At 36.3% G+C, this 17,160-nt stretch overlaps 2 protein-coding genes across 7 annotated transcripts in view; both read left to right on the top strand.

Annotated features, from left to right (window-relative positions):
• Positions 1 to 17,160, top strand: part of SKAP1 (src kinase associated phosphoprotein 1) — a 324,123-nt gene that overhangs the window by 133,462 nt on the left and 173,501 nt on the right. The gene's annotated exons all lie outside the window — the stretch shown is intronic.
• LOC105717062 (nuclear transport factor 2-like) overlaps positions 5,904 to 17,160 on the top strand; it is a 35,891-nt gene continuing 24,634 nt past the window's right edge. Inside the window, exons 1-2 of the mRNA XM_064367452.1 lie at positions 5,904 to 5,917; positions 7,762 to 7,856. Coding sequence (XP_064223522.1) covers positions 5,904 to 5,917; positions 7,762 to 7,856 — 109 coding nt within the window. The remainder of the gene's footprint in view (positions 5,918 to 7,761; positions 7,857 to 17,160) is intronic.

The raw sequence follows: 17,160 nt of genomic DNA, 5'->3' as shown, positions 1-17,160 counted from the left end.
TTTTTAAAGACCAAATTTGCATTGTATCTCAGTGTACCAGGGTCTGGGTTGTGAGCCATTCACTTCACAATGAAAATAATGGCATTTATAGATCATAATTAGCTCTGAATTCTAGTCAGCCTGGAGTAATCAGCAAAGGTGTACATCCATTGGCTTGAGAGAAGGGGTTGGGGGAGCCACCTTGTGGCTGGAAGATGACCCAGCAGCCTCCAGTACTCTTCTTATGTTCAAAGCAGAAAGGAATAGAGATGAGGATAGAAGCCAGAGATAAATCAGAAATATCAATCACTAAATATTTGTGGAAAGTGGTAAGGGATATAAATAGAATCTATAACTACAATAACACTGAAGCTGTAGTTGTAAATATACATTATCCTCTTTAATATGACATAGAGTAGATTGAGAACTGAGAAATTATTAAGACCCCCGCACAAAAAAATTGGAAGAAAGAATGAAAACATTTAAGTTAAAATTATGTTCATTTTGTAATTCAATAAAGAAATCCCAGAGACATATTTTTAAATTTAATGTTGTTTTCTAAAGCATAGAAAAAGCCCCACAGACATCTGTTTGCATACATTGTGTGTCAGGCAACATCAGATCTGAATGGAATTTATCTAAATTTTATATGCATGGCTTGATGTAAATTGAAATAAATTGTACAGCATACTCTGCTTGGACATATTGGTTTTTCCATCGCTGCTTGAACTTTTAACCCCAGGGCCTGAGCCGGTCACACGTTGACCTGTCTGAACTCTGCTGGTAGATTCAAGTGTGGAAGGCTGACCTTGCATCCATGGCAACCATAAAGTAGGGTCCATGACTCTTCTCTCCCTTTCTCTCTCTTTTCCCCACACTCCAAACAAAACAAAACAAAACAAAACAAATTAGTATATTCTCGCACAGTCAGTCAGTGTAATCTTGGAATAGTTTTACCAAAATGCATTTTGCTCCTAACCTAAGCTCTAAGCAAAGCTTTTTCAGCTTGCTTGTCAGATGTTAATGAAACTTTGAAATGAAAGCCTTTATAAAAGTTAATGGAAAAGACCCCTTCCTGGGACACATTCAGTTTGCTTGTCTACTATTATAATAAAATATACTTCACATACTCACATATTAAGTAATGTTGCTATAGGTATGTTAAACAGGCAGATGAAAATTATACTTGTCTGAGAATTCAACATAATCCTTTGTGGGTGGATTAAAAAAATACTTATGTAAGGTTTACCATTACCTCCAAAATCCACATCAAATATAACATTTTCCAGTGTCATGGAATGTATCTGAAAGGAGTAGTAAGCATTAGGGATCTAGAGTTAATTTCTCTATTATAGGTTGTAGACCCCATTTTAATTAAGATACTTTTACTCTTCTAGTTTGGTTTAATTTAAATGATTGATTTTTAAATTCATGTGCCAAAAATTATCATTTTTACAATCTTGTTGGTAGTCTAAAGGTATTGAGTCATTCTAAAAGTTGAAATTTTGTTCATAGGATGTATCTGTGGTTCTTTATTAATGCAAGAAGCATTTGTTGAATGACTACTATGATAAATAACTTCATCTAAGTACTATGGGTGATTTTTTTAAAAAAAGATGTGTACCTGGTTATAAGGAATTACAGTTTTGTTGCAAGATAGGTGATATTATTTAGAAAGAAAAAAACTAGAGAACAATTAGACAGCAGTGACAAATGGATAATTGTTTAAAATTGTGTACCAACTGACAAGGAAATATGGCATAATGGAGTGACCAACTGGGAGTGGATTTAATGAAATAAGACCTCTTATGAGCAAAGCCTTGAAAAGGTGGTTGTCCAAGACCACTAAGTAGACATTCTAGATGTGAGAGGTTTCATAGAATAAGCAAAATCTGGGGTTGTGTTGGTAATGTGCAAGTTGATAAAGAAAAAATGACCAGAGAAAATGGCTATACTGGGAATAACAAGTATCTTTGAATGCTTATGGACTAATCTGCCATCTTTTCAGATCCTGGGTTCTATACATACTTCAGTTATTTGTTTCTGAAGGTTTTGCAGCAACAAAATTTTTAACACATTTGTCAGATTTGAGTTGTAGAGGCCTCTAATATCCTTTTTTAGAAATAATAAAGAAAATTTTTAACTTCTAGAAGCTTTATGTGTAAACCTGAAAATCTCAAATGTTCCACAACTTGTCTTTGGGCAACTACAAGTTACAGGATTGATAGGAGAAGAGTCTGATGAAACTGAAGTTTTCATTTAGAGTGACTATGAGGTAATTTAAAAATAACAACAAAAACACCACAAGAATATCTTTTTTGGTCAGGCCATATTGAAAATAAGAAAGGTAATATGATGTAAGCAAGAATCAGGAAATTCTCCCAGTCTGCTTCTAGCAAATTCTATGAACTTGTGAAGTTACTTTATCTCTGTAAGCCAAAGTTTCTTCATGCGTAATAATAAAAATATTTCACATTTACTGAATCATTACTGTATACCAGGCACTAGTGTTCTAAACACTTTCATTTAATTCTTACAACAGCCCTATCAAATAAGTATTAGCATTACAGATCAGTTTACAGATCAGGAAACTGAGGCACTCCATCTTTTCTCGAGTCAAACCCAGGTAGTCTAGCTGTAGACTTTATGTCGTTCAGCCACTACACCAGAGGTCCGTAAACATTTTCTATAAAGTGCCAGATAGTAAGTATTTTAGGCTATGTGGTCCATACAGTCTCAAGATGGCAAATGTGCAAGTATATCGTAGTGTGCAGATGGCCTTAGACAGTATGTAGATGAATGACTGTGGCTGTGTTCCATTAGAACTTTCTTTTTTTTTTAATTTTTATTTTTTTTGAGACAAAGTCTCACTCTGTCACCCAGCCTGGAGTGCAATGGCACAATCTTGGCTCACTGCAACCTCTGCCTCCCAGGTTCAAGTGATTCTGCTGCCTCAGCGTCCTGAGTAGCTGGGATTACAGGCGCGCACCACCACACCTGGCTAATTTCTGTATTTTTAGCAGAGACGGGGTTTCACCATGTTGGTCAGGCTGGTCTTGAACTCCTGACCTTGTGATCTGCCCACCTCAGCCTCCCAAAGTGCTAGGATTACAGGCGTGAGCCACCGCACCCAGCCTAGAACTTTTATTATAGGCCAGGTGCGGTGACTCACACCTGTCATTCCAGTATTTGGGGAGGCCAAGGTGGGAGGATTGCTTAAGTACAGGGCATTGAGGCTGCAGTGAGCCATGATTGTACTACTGCACTCCAGCAGCCTGGGCAACAAAGTGAGACCCTGTCTCTTTAAATAATAATAATAATAAATTGACACTGAAACTTGAATTCCATATAATTTTTACATGTCAAAATATTATTTTTTTCCAACCATTTAAAAACATAAAAAACATTTCAAGCTTCTAAGACCTACAAAAAATAGTGCAGGTCAGATTTTGCCTAAGTCATAGTTTGACAACTCCTGCACTGTACTATATCGCCTCTCAATATACAGAATAAGGATTTGAACTTGATGGCCTCCAGTTCATTACTACTATTAAGAAAAAAAATTTTCCCAGTCAGAATGGTTTTATTAAAAAGACTAAAGATAACAGGTATTGGTGAGGATGCAGAGTAAAGGGAACTCTTTGTTAAAGAAAATTTTTAATTCAATGACTTTCTATCTCCAATGGTAGGGTTACTTCTTTGGATTCAACACTACGTAACTAAAGAATTGAAAGCGGTGGCTCACGCCTGTAATCCTAGCGCTTTAGGAGGCAGAGGCGGGTGGATCACGAGGTCAAGAGATTGAGACCATTCTGGCCAATATAGTGAAACCCCGTCTCTACTAAAAAATACAAAAATTAATTGGGCATGGTGGTGCGTGCCTGTAGTCCCAGCTACTCAAGAGGCTGAGGCAGGAGAATCACTTGAACCCGGGAGGCGGAGGTTGCAATGAGCTGAGATGTGCCACTGCTCTCCAGCCTGGTGACTGAGTGAGACTCTGTCTCAAAAAAAAAAAAAACCTGCCTTGGAATACAAGACTGCTTTGGAAAACATAACTTGTCTTTGGAAAACAAAGACTACATTTAAAATATCTCAGAAAGATGAAGAATTACTTCTGTTTAATTGATATTTTGAGAAGGATATTTCATTATATCCTTTAAAAAGCCACTTTACGTTAATGGGTGTTTCTACCAGGTTGTGTTCCTCACGTTTAGTCTGAGTCTCTCACGATCAGCAGAAGCCCATTAACTCTGTTTTTTAGAAGTGGAGATGAGCTTGTCTCTGTCTTCTACACAATTCTAAACTACCTTCTATAACTTCTGCATCACCTCCTGCAACTGAAAATAAGAATTTCACATCATTCACCCACACTTTTATTCTTTGCTTATCTACATTGCTTTCTGTTCTTCCAGCTATTATTGTAACTTTCAAAGGAATCTACTCCAAAATGTCTTTATCCTCTTACATGATAGAACCAGGAGTTAGACAGGTTAGAGACTTCCTTTCCTTATCTGTATTTAAAAGTTTGATTTTCCAAAAATGCATATACAAAAATGTCTATAAGTGTCATTATTACCTAAAATAAATGTTTTTATAGGTTACTTTAGTTGTAAAATACTTTGGTATTACATTAGATGTAGCAAATCATCTCTTCTTTTAAAATCAAGTAATATAGTTGATTGTGAATTTAAAACTCTTTTTTTTTTTTTAGCTTTAAAACTCACAGCCATTCCCAAGTTTACTTCTGTTTCCTTAGTGTCTATTGAGGTGATGTGGTAAGAACAAAATATAAAATCTCACACATATTATGATGTTTCTGTGTATAATCCCCAGTTATAACCTTAGCATTCATACTCTTGAATAATTCATCTACTGAGCTGTATGCCTTAGGGTTTCCCAAATATTGACAATTTATTTCACAGATAGCAAGAAAAGATCCCCTTATTACCTAACAACCTTCTCTGTGTCCTAGGTATGATAAATTCAGAGGGACTGTATTTCATTTTAGAAATGGCCATAGCAGTCAAATTTTTGAAGGTTTTCCCCCAAGCCTGTGTATTCTACAGATATTTTGTCAGAAAACTAATATTTTGCACATACTTAGTTTTCTGACATAAGATGGTTCTATAGCCACAAAAATTGAAGGAACATGAAGGAAAGCAGTCCCTTTAAAGCAGCCTCCTTTATGTGTGTTCAAATGGTCTTAGCATACTCACTCAACAACTTTGGTCATAGAGCTGTAGTGAGATCAGGTGAATAAAGTGCTTTTTAAGAGTAAAATGCTCATCTATTTATATTTCCAAGACTACTTGAGTACTATTTGATGAATTACATAGGCATTAAGGTAAAAGACTGTTCACAGTTTATTTGAAGTGGTTCAGATGAGATATGATTTAGAACAAGAACATCTAGGGATAGCCTTCAAAAGAGAAAACAATACTGTGAGCAGGAGAACCCCTTCCCTACCACAGTATCATAGGACAGTGGCCTTGGAATACTCATCACCTGGTAACATCTTAGCATAACCAGAAAGCAAATTTAAAGTTGCTTGTGAAATAAGACTCTCTAATATTTTTTTGGCCAAGCTTGCTGCCTTTAAAGACCTTTATTTTGAGAACAATCTGTTCAGTGACTAAGCTAGTCAATATGTTTTTGTTTTTGTTTTTTTACTTTGTACTTGTTTAGGTATTATTTTTGTAGCATTTCAGTGATCTTTAAAAACTTAAATTTCAAGTTTTAAATTTGAGCAATTCTATATTTTAAGATAAAGTTTGAAATATATAATTGCCAAAAACACAGCTCACTCTTTTAAAATTATTATTCCCTGTGATTTGACTTCAAATCACTACCAGTCTTAAATGGAAATTCTGTGTTTACAAATCTCTATTCTCCACTGGACTCTGGCTTTTTGCAGCCTTAGCACAATGCCTGTCACCAGGTAAGTGCTCCCAGAGTGTTTATTGACCTAAACTGTTGAACCGAATAGTGACAAAGAGGATGGATTTTAACTGAGCATTAGAATGCACCACAGAAACTCGTGGATTCTTTGCATTTTTGGTGGTTAGGCCCATTCTAAAGGAATGCTACAAGTAAACACGTATAACAAGCCAGTATTGACTTCCTTGGGCATTTCATGTTGCTTGCAATAAGGTGGACAGCAATGTAGGGAAGAGAATTGGCAGAATAACTAAAGTATATACGCATGTGAAAGAAGTTGAGTGGACTTCAGCTGCTCCTCATCACTCTTAAAGGTTTTCCATGAGATGGAGGGGAGAAGGAAATTTCACTTCCTGTTAGTGAAATTCCATGGCAATGTAAGACACCTGAGGGCAACAAAGTAGCACAAAAGTCCCATGTCTCATTGATTATCTATAAGTGTTTGGATTTGAACAAAGAATATGTGTTCTTCTACCCTCTGCAGAAAAAAAATTGTATTTATTAAAGATGTCCTATCAATATACTATTATAGTAGTGATTGGCCCAATTCCTGGATATAATTTAGTATATATCATATTGTCCACCTGAAACACTTTCTGGGAAAATGCTTAAGAAATGTAGGTTATCAAATAATACAAAAAGTGGTTAATGTTTGGATCAGTGGGAGACTCACTTGATAAGTTTGGCTAATTAGTATGTTTTTAATTCATTTTTAAGTTATTGATCACTACCATTGATGATTATGATATGCCATTTTATGTTGAATTATTTATTGTTGGTTTCCTATCATTTTAACAGCAAATCAAAATAACATAGTCTTCATTATACTTTGTGATAAATGAGAATTTTTTTTTTTAATTTTGTTTTGTACAACTGAGAATGAGACGTTTCCTAATTCTGTAAACTCATTAGAGAAAGCTACGTGCCCTGATGCCAGTTGTAGCATCAAGACTACTGCAAGGTTCCTAACATGGTGGAAGAAAATCAGGAGCCAGGGGACCATAAGGAAGGTCTAAGACATCTAGACTCAATTCAAATACTCATGGAGTCTCTACCACGTGCAAGGCATAATGCTAGCTGCTGAGGGAATGTAAAGATGGGTAATTGGGAATCTCCCTGCAAATTTATAATTTATTGGATATTGGGCTGGTGGTAAAAGGATGGTGGGACTGGAGAGGAAACAAAACAAGAAGATCTTTGCTAATCTTCCAAGGAGCAGTTTCAGTAGCCTGGTAAAAACAGAAGCCTAATTTTAGGGATCTTAGAATCAGTAAGTAGTCAGAAACTAGAGGCTATAGGTACATGTTACCTAAAAAAAGCTGTTTGGTGGAAAGAAGGAAAGAGATAAATAGTGGGAGGAGAGAGGAGCCTTTCTGGTTATTTTGTTTTAGTTTTAGGAGAGGGGAGATGTGAGCTGATCTAGTATATGAGAAAGAACCAGTCTAAAAGAGAAGATAATGGATAGAAAGAATCATGTCCTGGAAAGGTAGAAATGGGTCAGTCAATAATATTCAAGACTCAGTCCTGGCTAACAGGCAGGGCACTTGTTCCTAAGAGAAAGAAATTAAAAAATAGAAGAGAATAAAGATATGGAGATATTTTTACTTGAAGGGAGGAGAAGGCAAAGCTGTTTACTAAGAGTAAAAAGCCATGGAGTAAGGACTGGCCCAGTGCTTACGGAGACTGGAGAGAGGAAGTTTAAGGCAGCCATTAAAGAGATGTGATAAGATTAAGAGAGAGAGATCCAAGATGGCTGATCACTAGCAGCTCAGGCTCGTAGTTCCCACTGAAAGCACAGAGAACGAGAGGATGCCACACTTTCAGACGAATATTTGTTGCTCACAGACCAAGAGATTCCCAGTGGATGAGCCCCACGGGTCGCCAGGGCGACTCTTGTGGCCAGCGTGGCGGTTTTCCCGGCACCTTAGCCAGAGAGAAAGGTCAGGTTACCCATAAAGGGAAACCTATCAGACTTACAGCAGATCTCTCAGCAGAAACCCTACAAGCCAGAAAAGAGTGGGGACCAATATTTAACATCCTTAAAGAAAAGAACTTTCAACCCAGAATTTCATATCCAGCTTTATAATCGAAGGAAAAATTAAATCTTTTGTGAACAAACAAGTACTTAGAGACTTCACCACCACCAGGCCTGCTTTACAAGAGCTTCTGAAAGAAGCACTATACATATAAAGGAACAACCAATATCAGCCTTTCCAAAAATATATCAAAAAGCAAAGAGCATTAACACAATAAAAATTTTACACTAACTAATGGGCAAAACAGCCAGCTAGCATCAAATGCCAGTATTAAACTTCTATATATTCTAATTGGATAAAAAGCCAAAACCCATCGGTATGCTGCATCCAGACCCATCTCACTTGCAACGATACACAAAGACTCAAAACAAAGAGAAGGAGGAAGATTTATCAACCAAACAGAGAGTAAAAATAAACAAATAAACAAAAAGCAGGAGATGCAATTCTCGCCTCTGATAAAGTAGACTTTAAAGCAACAAAGAGCAAAAGAGGCAAAGAAGGACATTACATAATGGCAAAAGGATCAATGTAACAAGAAGAGCTAACGATTTCATAGATCAACGAGACAGAAAATTAACAAGGACATCCAGGACTTGAACTCAGACCTGGAACAAGTAAACTTAATAAACATTTATAGAACTCTCCACTTCAAATACACAAAACATACATTACCACCTCACACCTATTCCAAAAGCAACTACATAATTGGAAGTAAATCACTCCTCAGTAATTGCATAGTATTTCATAGGTTTAAATGAAATATTGGTTGGCTGCTTGTTTGTTATTTTCTTCCTTTATTCCTTCCTGTCTACATCAAGTATAATTATTGGTATAAAAGAGGTTTTTCAATACCCGTTACTAAACTGCATTCTAGCCTGGGCAAGAAAGCAATACTCCCATTCTCTCTCTCTCTTTCTCTTTCTTTTTCTTCCTCTTCTTCATTCTTTTTTTTTCTTTCTTTCTTTCTAAATTAAAAAAAAAAGAAAAAAGAAGCTTAGAGGCCTCATGATGCTGACACGTGCTGGGATTTTATAAGGCAGGGTTATGATATACAGCATTTTCTATACTTACTCAAACAAGAACTTTGTTTTCAAAGATTAACTAATGAGACTAGAACTTGTGAAATATACTTGGACTACTCGAACTAAGAGAAATGATCCATGGAGTAAAATTTTCCCAATGCAGAATAATTCCCTAGTAACCCATCAGTCTTATCACTCAGTGATAATAATCAATGCTCCCCACTTAAAAAAAAAAAAGATTAAGAGAAGACACGTTATTGTTAAGCAGTAATTAATATACAGTGAGAACCATCTCAGTCTATTCAACAAACATTAATCACTAAATGGAGAATTCATGGAGGAGCAACACACTAAAAGATTCTGTTCCATTTTGTTTTTAGGCTCACCCCTCATCGCTCTCTCTCTTGCTATAATATGTAGTTAATAATATAAGATAGCCTCCAGTCCATGGAAAATCACATATGATCTCACACTAAGCTGTCTATCTCTTTGATACCAGGACCCAGTCCTGAAGAGGTATCACATTCACAGAAGCACAATAAAAGTAGGAATTTCTGTCCTCAAAACTATCTGAAGCCCATTTTATAAGGCAACTTTCCCCTCCTTTTTCAAAATCCCCATAACTCCCTGCACCCTCTCACTCTCCTGTCCCAGAACTCTCTCACAGACCCATGCCATTCTGCCCTGTCTCTCTTAATCCTGGAAGATACGGGGTGGAGAGTGCTTCTTTGCTCCCTGTCTTCTACTGTCTGCCTAAGTGTCTTGTTCTCCACATTCTCCCCATACTGCATCACAAAGCCAAAACCCTTGTCTGAGAATGGCAGAGCCCTCCATCGTTGATGGTGAGCCTGGGAAGGATCTGAACTAGTGAAGACAGAAACTCTTGCACACACGGGGGAAATAATAGGCTAGGAACACTCGTAGTTAAAAACTGTTTTCTCATAACACTGCAGCTTCATGACCTACATTTATTTTGAAGAGGATTTGAAACCATGACCTGAAATACCGAGCCTACCTTTCATCTTACCTCCTACATGTGAAACTCATGCCCTAAACCCCAATCTCAAAGAATTATTCATCATCACTACCCATACTCAGCCCTGTGCCTTCTACCTGGAGTACCTTTCCCATCCTCCCATCCACCCACTCATCCTTCAAGGCTATGCTCAAACTCCATCTTCTCTGGGTGGCTTCCTAGTTGCCCCAAGTTGGACTTAACCCCTTCCTGTCTTGCATTTTACTTGATGAGTACTTCTATCATAGCTGTTACCTACCACCATTTGCCTGCATTATATTACATACATTGGCTTCTCCAAAGGATTGTGGGCTGTCAGCACACGCGCGCGTGCACACACACACACACTCACTTTCTGTCATATCTTAAAGAACTTTCAAAGAACCTTGAGATAATAGCAGTCTTCTGTTCCATATTGTGTGTTAATGTGCCACAGAGTGATAGCCTTTCCCTCTTCCCCCTTCCATGATATCTGGAGGTTTTCCTCCCTTAAACACCAGAAATACTGAAGGATGGAAAACACTATACCAGATAGATCCAAGATAAATGTTTACTTCCTTCAGTAATCTGGCTTGTGAGTACAAAACCAGATGCTGGACAGTACGTTAACACCACAAAGACAAACGAAATAGACAGGAACTTTAAAAAAGGGAAAGGAGGCAGCCAATAAGGGCATGCTCCATTGTGTATGTTACAACTCAGGGAAGAGAAAATGGCAGCAAAAGCAAATCTACATAAGGGTTTATATCCCTTTCACTACTGAAATATGATCTTTGCTGAAATGGTAACAATCTGTGATCACCCACATGAAATGACAATGCTGATATTTATATGGTGCTTTTCATCTGCAGAATCCCAAGGTGCTTTATAAATTATAAATATGAATGTTCCTTTTGCAATGTCCCTGATGTTCTCCATACACAAAATCCAGTTTCTGATGGCCAAAATCTCTCCACGCCTGCCATACCTGAATATTAAATATTTTTATCAGATCACAATTTTTTATCTTTACAAAAATCCACTGTATTGAAAGGTCTACAGTTTACACTGTTTGTCTTATAACATATGCTGCATCCCTCCTACCCACTTCCCTTCCCTCACTAACATGGAAAGTGAATTCAATTAGATTTAAGACAAAGAGTAATTGCATTGGAAAATAGAAAAAATATCTCATCCCATAGTGATTAAGCTCTTTACCTTATAGAAGGAGTTTAACTCTTTCATGAAAACAGGATCTAATGAAATGAATGAATACAGGGATTTGCTAAATCAAAATATAGTGTCTTGAAGCAAGTTCCGTAGTCATCAGGGAGCCTTTTGCTCCAAGGGAATAGTATACTACTCAGTGTAAGACAGGAAAGAAATGTAAAATAAAGGCTAAAACAGTTAAGAATTTAAAATTTTTATTTTACAGTCTTTATCTCAAAATCTGAAACCTACCCTAAACTCTTGGCTTCCTGAAAGTGAATTTAATCATCTACTTTCCTAGAATTAGGAATCCAGGGTAACTCCTTCCACATATTTAATCAGAATCAGTCCAAGCAGAACCTGAGTTATCCATACTACCAAAACTGCTTTGCCCAAAGCTTCTGACTAGTTGTTTGTTGATGCTTACTCTGACTTATGCAGAAAGATAATAAAATACTCTAATGTGACAGGTTCTTTATAGAAGTCTAGGAACTTTAGATGACCAATAGCTAAGGATGACATACTGAACTGTCATTTCCAATAAATATTTAAGGTGGAGAAGATGGTGTCAACTGCAAGGGAAACTTTTAAAAGGTAAACGTTGGAACATCTGGAGAGTCTGGAATCAAGAGGCAGGTCAAATGTGCAGGTATAGGCTGCAGTCAATCCCGTGGGAGTGGCTGCTCAAGGCTGGAGTGCAGCAAACAGAAGAGATCTTTCTGAAAACAGGAAATAGGTTCAGGTGCCTTAGACTAAGAAATCTCCCTTGGACCTTTTCCCACTTACATTATTCAGGCATTTCATACCTATCAGTGTGGTTTGGCTTAAGTAAGACTGCGACTGCCAAAATTTCTGAAGCTAGCCCTGTTTTTATACCTTCAATGGTCCTTTGTAATGGTAAAGTTATATAGGTCCAATCCCTTATGGGCCCATTTGTTCTTTTTAATAACCAATAAAATAGGAACCACACATTTTTATGTCACATTTACAAAAACTCTAGCAGCACAAGGCATTGGCTTGGTTTTGACTTTAGTTTCTCATGGCAGCATGGATTTTTCTCTTTTGAGTAGCACCTAGACTGAACCATATATATTTTTAATCATTGATGAGACTCTAATTTTAATTGATTAATACCCTAAAAGGGTGGTAGGTCTGATTTAAAAGGTAAAGCAAGGGAATAAAAGTGAACACTTGTTTTAGAAGTTTTGTACTGCCTATCTCACCATATGATCTTGTTTTGCACCATTCCTAACTAAGGATGATAATATCTGTAGCTATTTATAAGATTATAAGATTATTTATATTGTCCTTCAAGATCTGCTGGTGAAAGGCACTATATAAATAAATCTCAATGTTAGTAAATGTATATATTTACTTATATCTACAAAACCTGTTGTATATGGACTGATTCATTTATTTATATGTACTTACTTTGTTACTTTTAGCAAAATTTGTGTCATGATAAATAGTTTAAAATAATTATACATGTTAACCAGGGATTAGGGTGACTGATTTATAGACGTAGAGTAGGCAAAAGAGTGAAATAAAACCACCATCTATTTGGGTCATGGAATCAAGTAAGTTTAGAGGTTCTTAAGTGAAATGTTTTTAGTCAGTCAACAACAGGGTAAGGCCTACCAAAAGGAGTGTCTATAAGGAAGTAACACAAGGATTTTTTTTTTTAATCTAGAAATATGTTAGTTAGGAAAATTAATGTCTAACTCCTTAGACAGAGAGTGCTCCTTTCAAGTTTGATGAAGGTCATTTTCAGGACAGTCTAAGAGAGGTTACAGTTCAACTTCTACCAGCAGGCCTTCAGAAAAGGAAAAATGACTTCAGCTTCTGAAGCTGTTGTGCTTTTTTTCCCCCTAATTAAAGATGATAAAATGCAAATGATTATGCATATTCTGAATATTTTATAATAATATCTTCTAGTTTTCTCCAAAAACATGAGGAAGTTATCACTTTTTCCCAAGACTGGAGTGGAGAGAATACCAGACAACCATGATGCAGTGAATGTGTGCCAGTGTCTACTCCCAGCTGCTCATGTAAATCTTTCCTCACAGCAGGATTTGAACAAAAACTTGCCACTTAATTGAATAGTTCAAGTGCTACTGAGTAGGAAATTTTAGTTCAACCAGAATATTTGTAAACTTAAAGTAGATATATGTTTTCTGGCAGCATATATGGTATTTTGAAACATCAAACAATTTTTAAAGAAATCTGTGCTCTTATGCCAGTTGTGGGTATTACTTGTTTTAGGACTTTGAAAGTATTTCTTTCATACTGTAGCTGTTTTCTTAAACAACAACAACCACCTTGCTTCATATTCCTTTTTATTTTTGAGCTGTTTGCAACCTCTTTTCCAATAGTGAGAAACAATGCAATTAATTTTCTCCAGCGCAATCATGCATAGATTTAATAAGCATCCGAAGGTAGGATCCATCTGTAAAGTATGTGTTGCATGCTAAATTACTTCTCTTCTGTGGTTTTTTTTCTTTCCAAACCTTAATTAATTGAAGAAAAAAATGTTTATTAAAGTGGGAACAGGCTGGGCTCTGGCTCTCCGTCTCTGGTTCAAAAGTTCATACAATTCCCTGAAGGCTCATCTGACAGTGTGTGTCTCCCTCTCACAATCTTTCTTTCTCTGTCTCTATAGTAGGGATAAATGCCTAGAAAAGGTGTATCGTTTTGTTCCTAGGATCAATTTTAATAATCGGTAAACTAAGTTTTTCTATGTACAGATTTGCATATATCATATGTTTATATAATATGATACGTTTTGCATATATGATATATTTACATAAATAGTATATAAACATAGACACATAAATGTGTTAATTACTCATTTTCCTAATGCTTAGAATTTTAAAAAATTGATATAGTACTCTCGGTGGCATCTTTAAACAGGATGTAGATGGAGAGCAGGAAGTATAATTCTACAGGTGGATCTCAGACAGGAAATTAAAGGAATTATGTATGAAAAGAAGCTAGATCTTTATGGATTAATTTGGACCAGACACAAAAATATTAAATATATTCAAATAGAGCAATGTTTACCCATAAACAGAGAAATGGAAAAAAAAATAGCAGGAAGTGACTCACTCCTATGAGAGGCTTTGGAAACTGAAGACATTTCCTGATCTACAGCAAGCTTTATGTGACCTAGGTGAAGAATGACAAATTGATTGTAAAAGAAAAATAGTATATTTAAAGATGGACTCAAGAATATTTTCAGTCGCTTCAATTGCTTGCCTAGGATGTCATGATTTTCCTTTTCTTTTTTCAAAGTATGACTTTTCTCCTTATCATATGCTACAATTTTTAGATCCTTGTTTTAAAAAGAAAGTTGTAGTTTATGTTCAAATTATTAGTTTCTCTTTTTACTTTAAAGTATTATAAGTCTTATTCCTTAACACAAATAAGGTTTGCACAGTCACTTCCAGATTTAGATGTCTCTGGACTCAGAAAGCAGTGCTGAACTTGACTGTGATCTTGCCCGATTGCAGTCAACTTCCTTTGCCCACTTGCTTCGTGCAAACATAGTGATCATATGGGAGCCTAGCAGAGGGCTTTCTACAGGTTGTTTCATTCTCTCTTTTAGACTTTTGGGCCTAAAACCACTGGTCTGTTAGTCATTTAAATTTTTAAAAATAGACATTTAAGTTGGGAAAAAATAAGCAGTACAGAAAGCTATTTTACTTTGACATAGATACAACCTTTGTCATGCTGGCTCTTTTAGTCACATCCATGTACCACCATATACCCTTGCCATGTGAGTGTCAGATGAGCCATGGGGACATTCCTGGAAAGAATTTTAAGGAGTCAACATTCTATAGTTTCCTCTAAAAGTAACTATTGCTACTATATATTGACATGTACAGATTTAGGCCACTTTTGAAAACTTGTGAGTCAAATCACATGGGGGTGATGCTGAAGTATCATCACCACATAACAGTCATAATTGATGTCTTGGGAACTTGAAGACTATATTATGTAGGTCATGTACTATGTAGGGCATCTATCTATTTATGTGTATCACATGTCATAATCTCCCCCCCTCACAAAATTCTGTGACTTTTGGAAGAATCTCGATATTGCTTTCTACGCAGATTTTGGTTTAGACATCTGTGAAAACCCTGAATTGAATAGCTGTGGGTTTCACAAATTGCATGCATATAAACAACATACCTTTGAAAGGAGGATGTGTGGGCCTTTCTCCTATATGCTTATGTCTCTGTTGTTGTAGATTGGCATCCTTTGTGAGCTATTCAGTGACATTTCAGAACCATTTTGCTCTGCAGAAAACCCGCAGTTGTGTTTCTTTAGCTGACACTGTGGCACTTGCACTCGAAATTGCTAGTTAGAAAAAAAAATTGTTGAGGCCGGTGGCTGTAATCAGCGTTGTTGCTGTCTGTTTCCTCAGACTAATAGCAGAGCGATCCGAGTCTGAGAGTTCAAACAGAGGTTATCTTTCCCAGGTAGCATCTCGTCCAACGAGAATTTGATTTTTTTTCTATAGGACTTTACTCCATTAGATTAATGAAATTTCAATGAGAGCCTGGCGCCCCCTGAAGCTTTGTTAAGAAAACAAATGGTGATTCTGTAGGTGTGACAGCTTGCTTGGAGAGTTACCAGAAGGTGAATACATCCCCACGATCCAGGCAGCCTGGAACACATTGATCTCTATTTAAAGCACCAATCGGATTTTTGTTAATTATAAATGATTGATCTGCAGATTTTTCCTCTCTCTCCTCTTATATGTGTGGTTCCCCCTCCTTCCCGCACTTCTAACTTCTTTGCATGCTGAGTGCAGAGCTTTTTGTTTAAAAGAACAATCATAGAGAGCAAATTATAGCAACACCCAGCAGTAATGTGTTGTGAATGTCATTGTCAGAGCGTTCACTGTTCATCTAACAGAGGTGAGCCCTGAAGTAGATTTCAGTCTGACTCCATGTTCCCTCTTTTACTTAGCTTATTCCTAAAATAAGGGATGATTTTAACAAAAAGAAAACCATAGAATCATTAGACTAGTATAATAGATGCTATCATTATTACATTTTAAAACCTGACTTGTAAGCCTTGTACACCAATTCCCCACTATTAACTCTGGACCAGAGTGCATACCTCGTATGGACCAGAGTGCATACCTCGTATGTACCAGGATATGATGTGTGACCAACCAACCCCATGTGGGACAACTAGGGGAATATCTAAGGGATATCTAAGGAATATCTTAAGTAAACTAAGGGAATATCTCTGACCTTAAATCTCAATTTATAGGCATTCAGGTGATTAATACACCTTTTATCATCTTTATGGAGTAGTTTTAAAATAATGTTTAGAAGGCCTACTGAATTCAAAAACAGACACATGTATTATTCCTGATAATTGCTCACCATACATAGTTCTGAAGACCACAGAAAAACATTCCAAGTTTCTTTGTGGAACTATTTTAGTGAAAATATCTGAGCATTAAATGTATTTATTTATTGAATACAAAAGCACATAATTCCTTCTCAGTTATTTATAACAAATACAATACATAAAGAAGCTAATTTATGCAGCTCTTAGAAAACATGTAAAAATTGCAGCCTATGGATTTCAGATATTAGTGTATTATATTGTAAACTACATTGATTTCACAATCTAGCTCAAATGTAGATTTTTATGAAAGTGTCTTTCTTAAGTTTGAGCTTTTAATTAAGTTTCAGGAGATATCTTTTCAAGTTAGAAAAATGAATTTGCCCCAGTGTGCTTTTTAAAAAATTGTCTAAATAATCCACAAGAGGTTGTCTAGACCAAGAATCTTACAGTAGTTTATAGTTTGCAGTGACACTCATCTTCAAAATTCTTTAATTTGAAAAAGTGTTACCTCATTTATTTGCATGTCCTGAAACTTTGTGTAACTTTCTTATGACTTGCAGTATCAGTAATTGTATATGATAAATGTAACAGCATAAGAGTAATTCTGCATTTAAAG

Source organism: Aotus nancymaae, unplaced genomic scaffold (genome assembly GCF_030222135.1).
Source record: "Aotus nancymaae isolate 86718 unplaced genomic scaffold, 86718_ANA_hifiasm-v0.15.2.pri h1tg000072l, whole genome shotgun sequence".
NCBI classification, from domain to species: domain Eukaryota; kingdom Metazoa; phylum Chordata; class Mammalia; order Primates; family Aotidae; genus Aotus; species Aotus nancymaae.
This window is presented reverse-complemented; position numbering and strand designations above follow the sequence as displayed.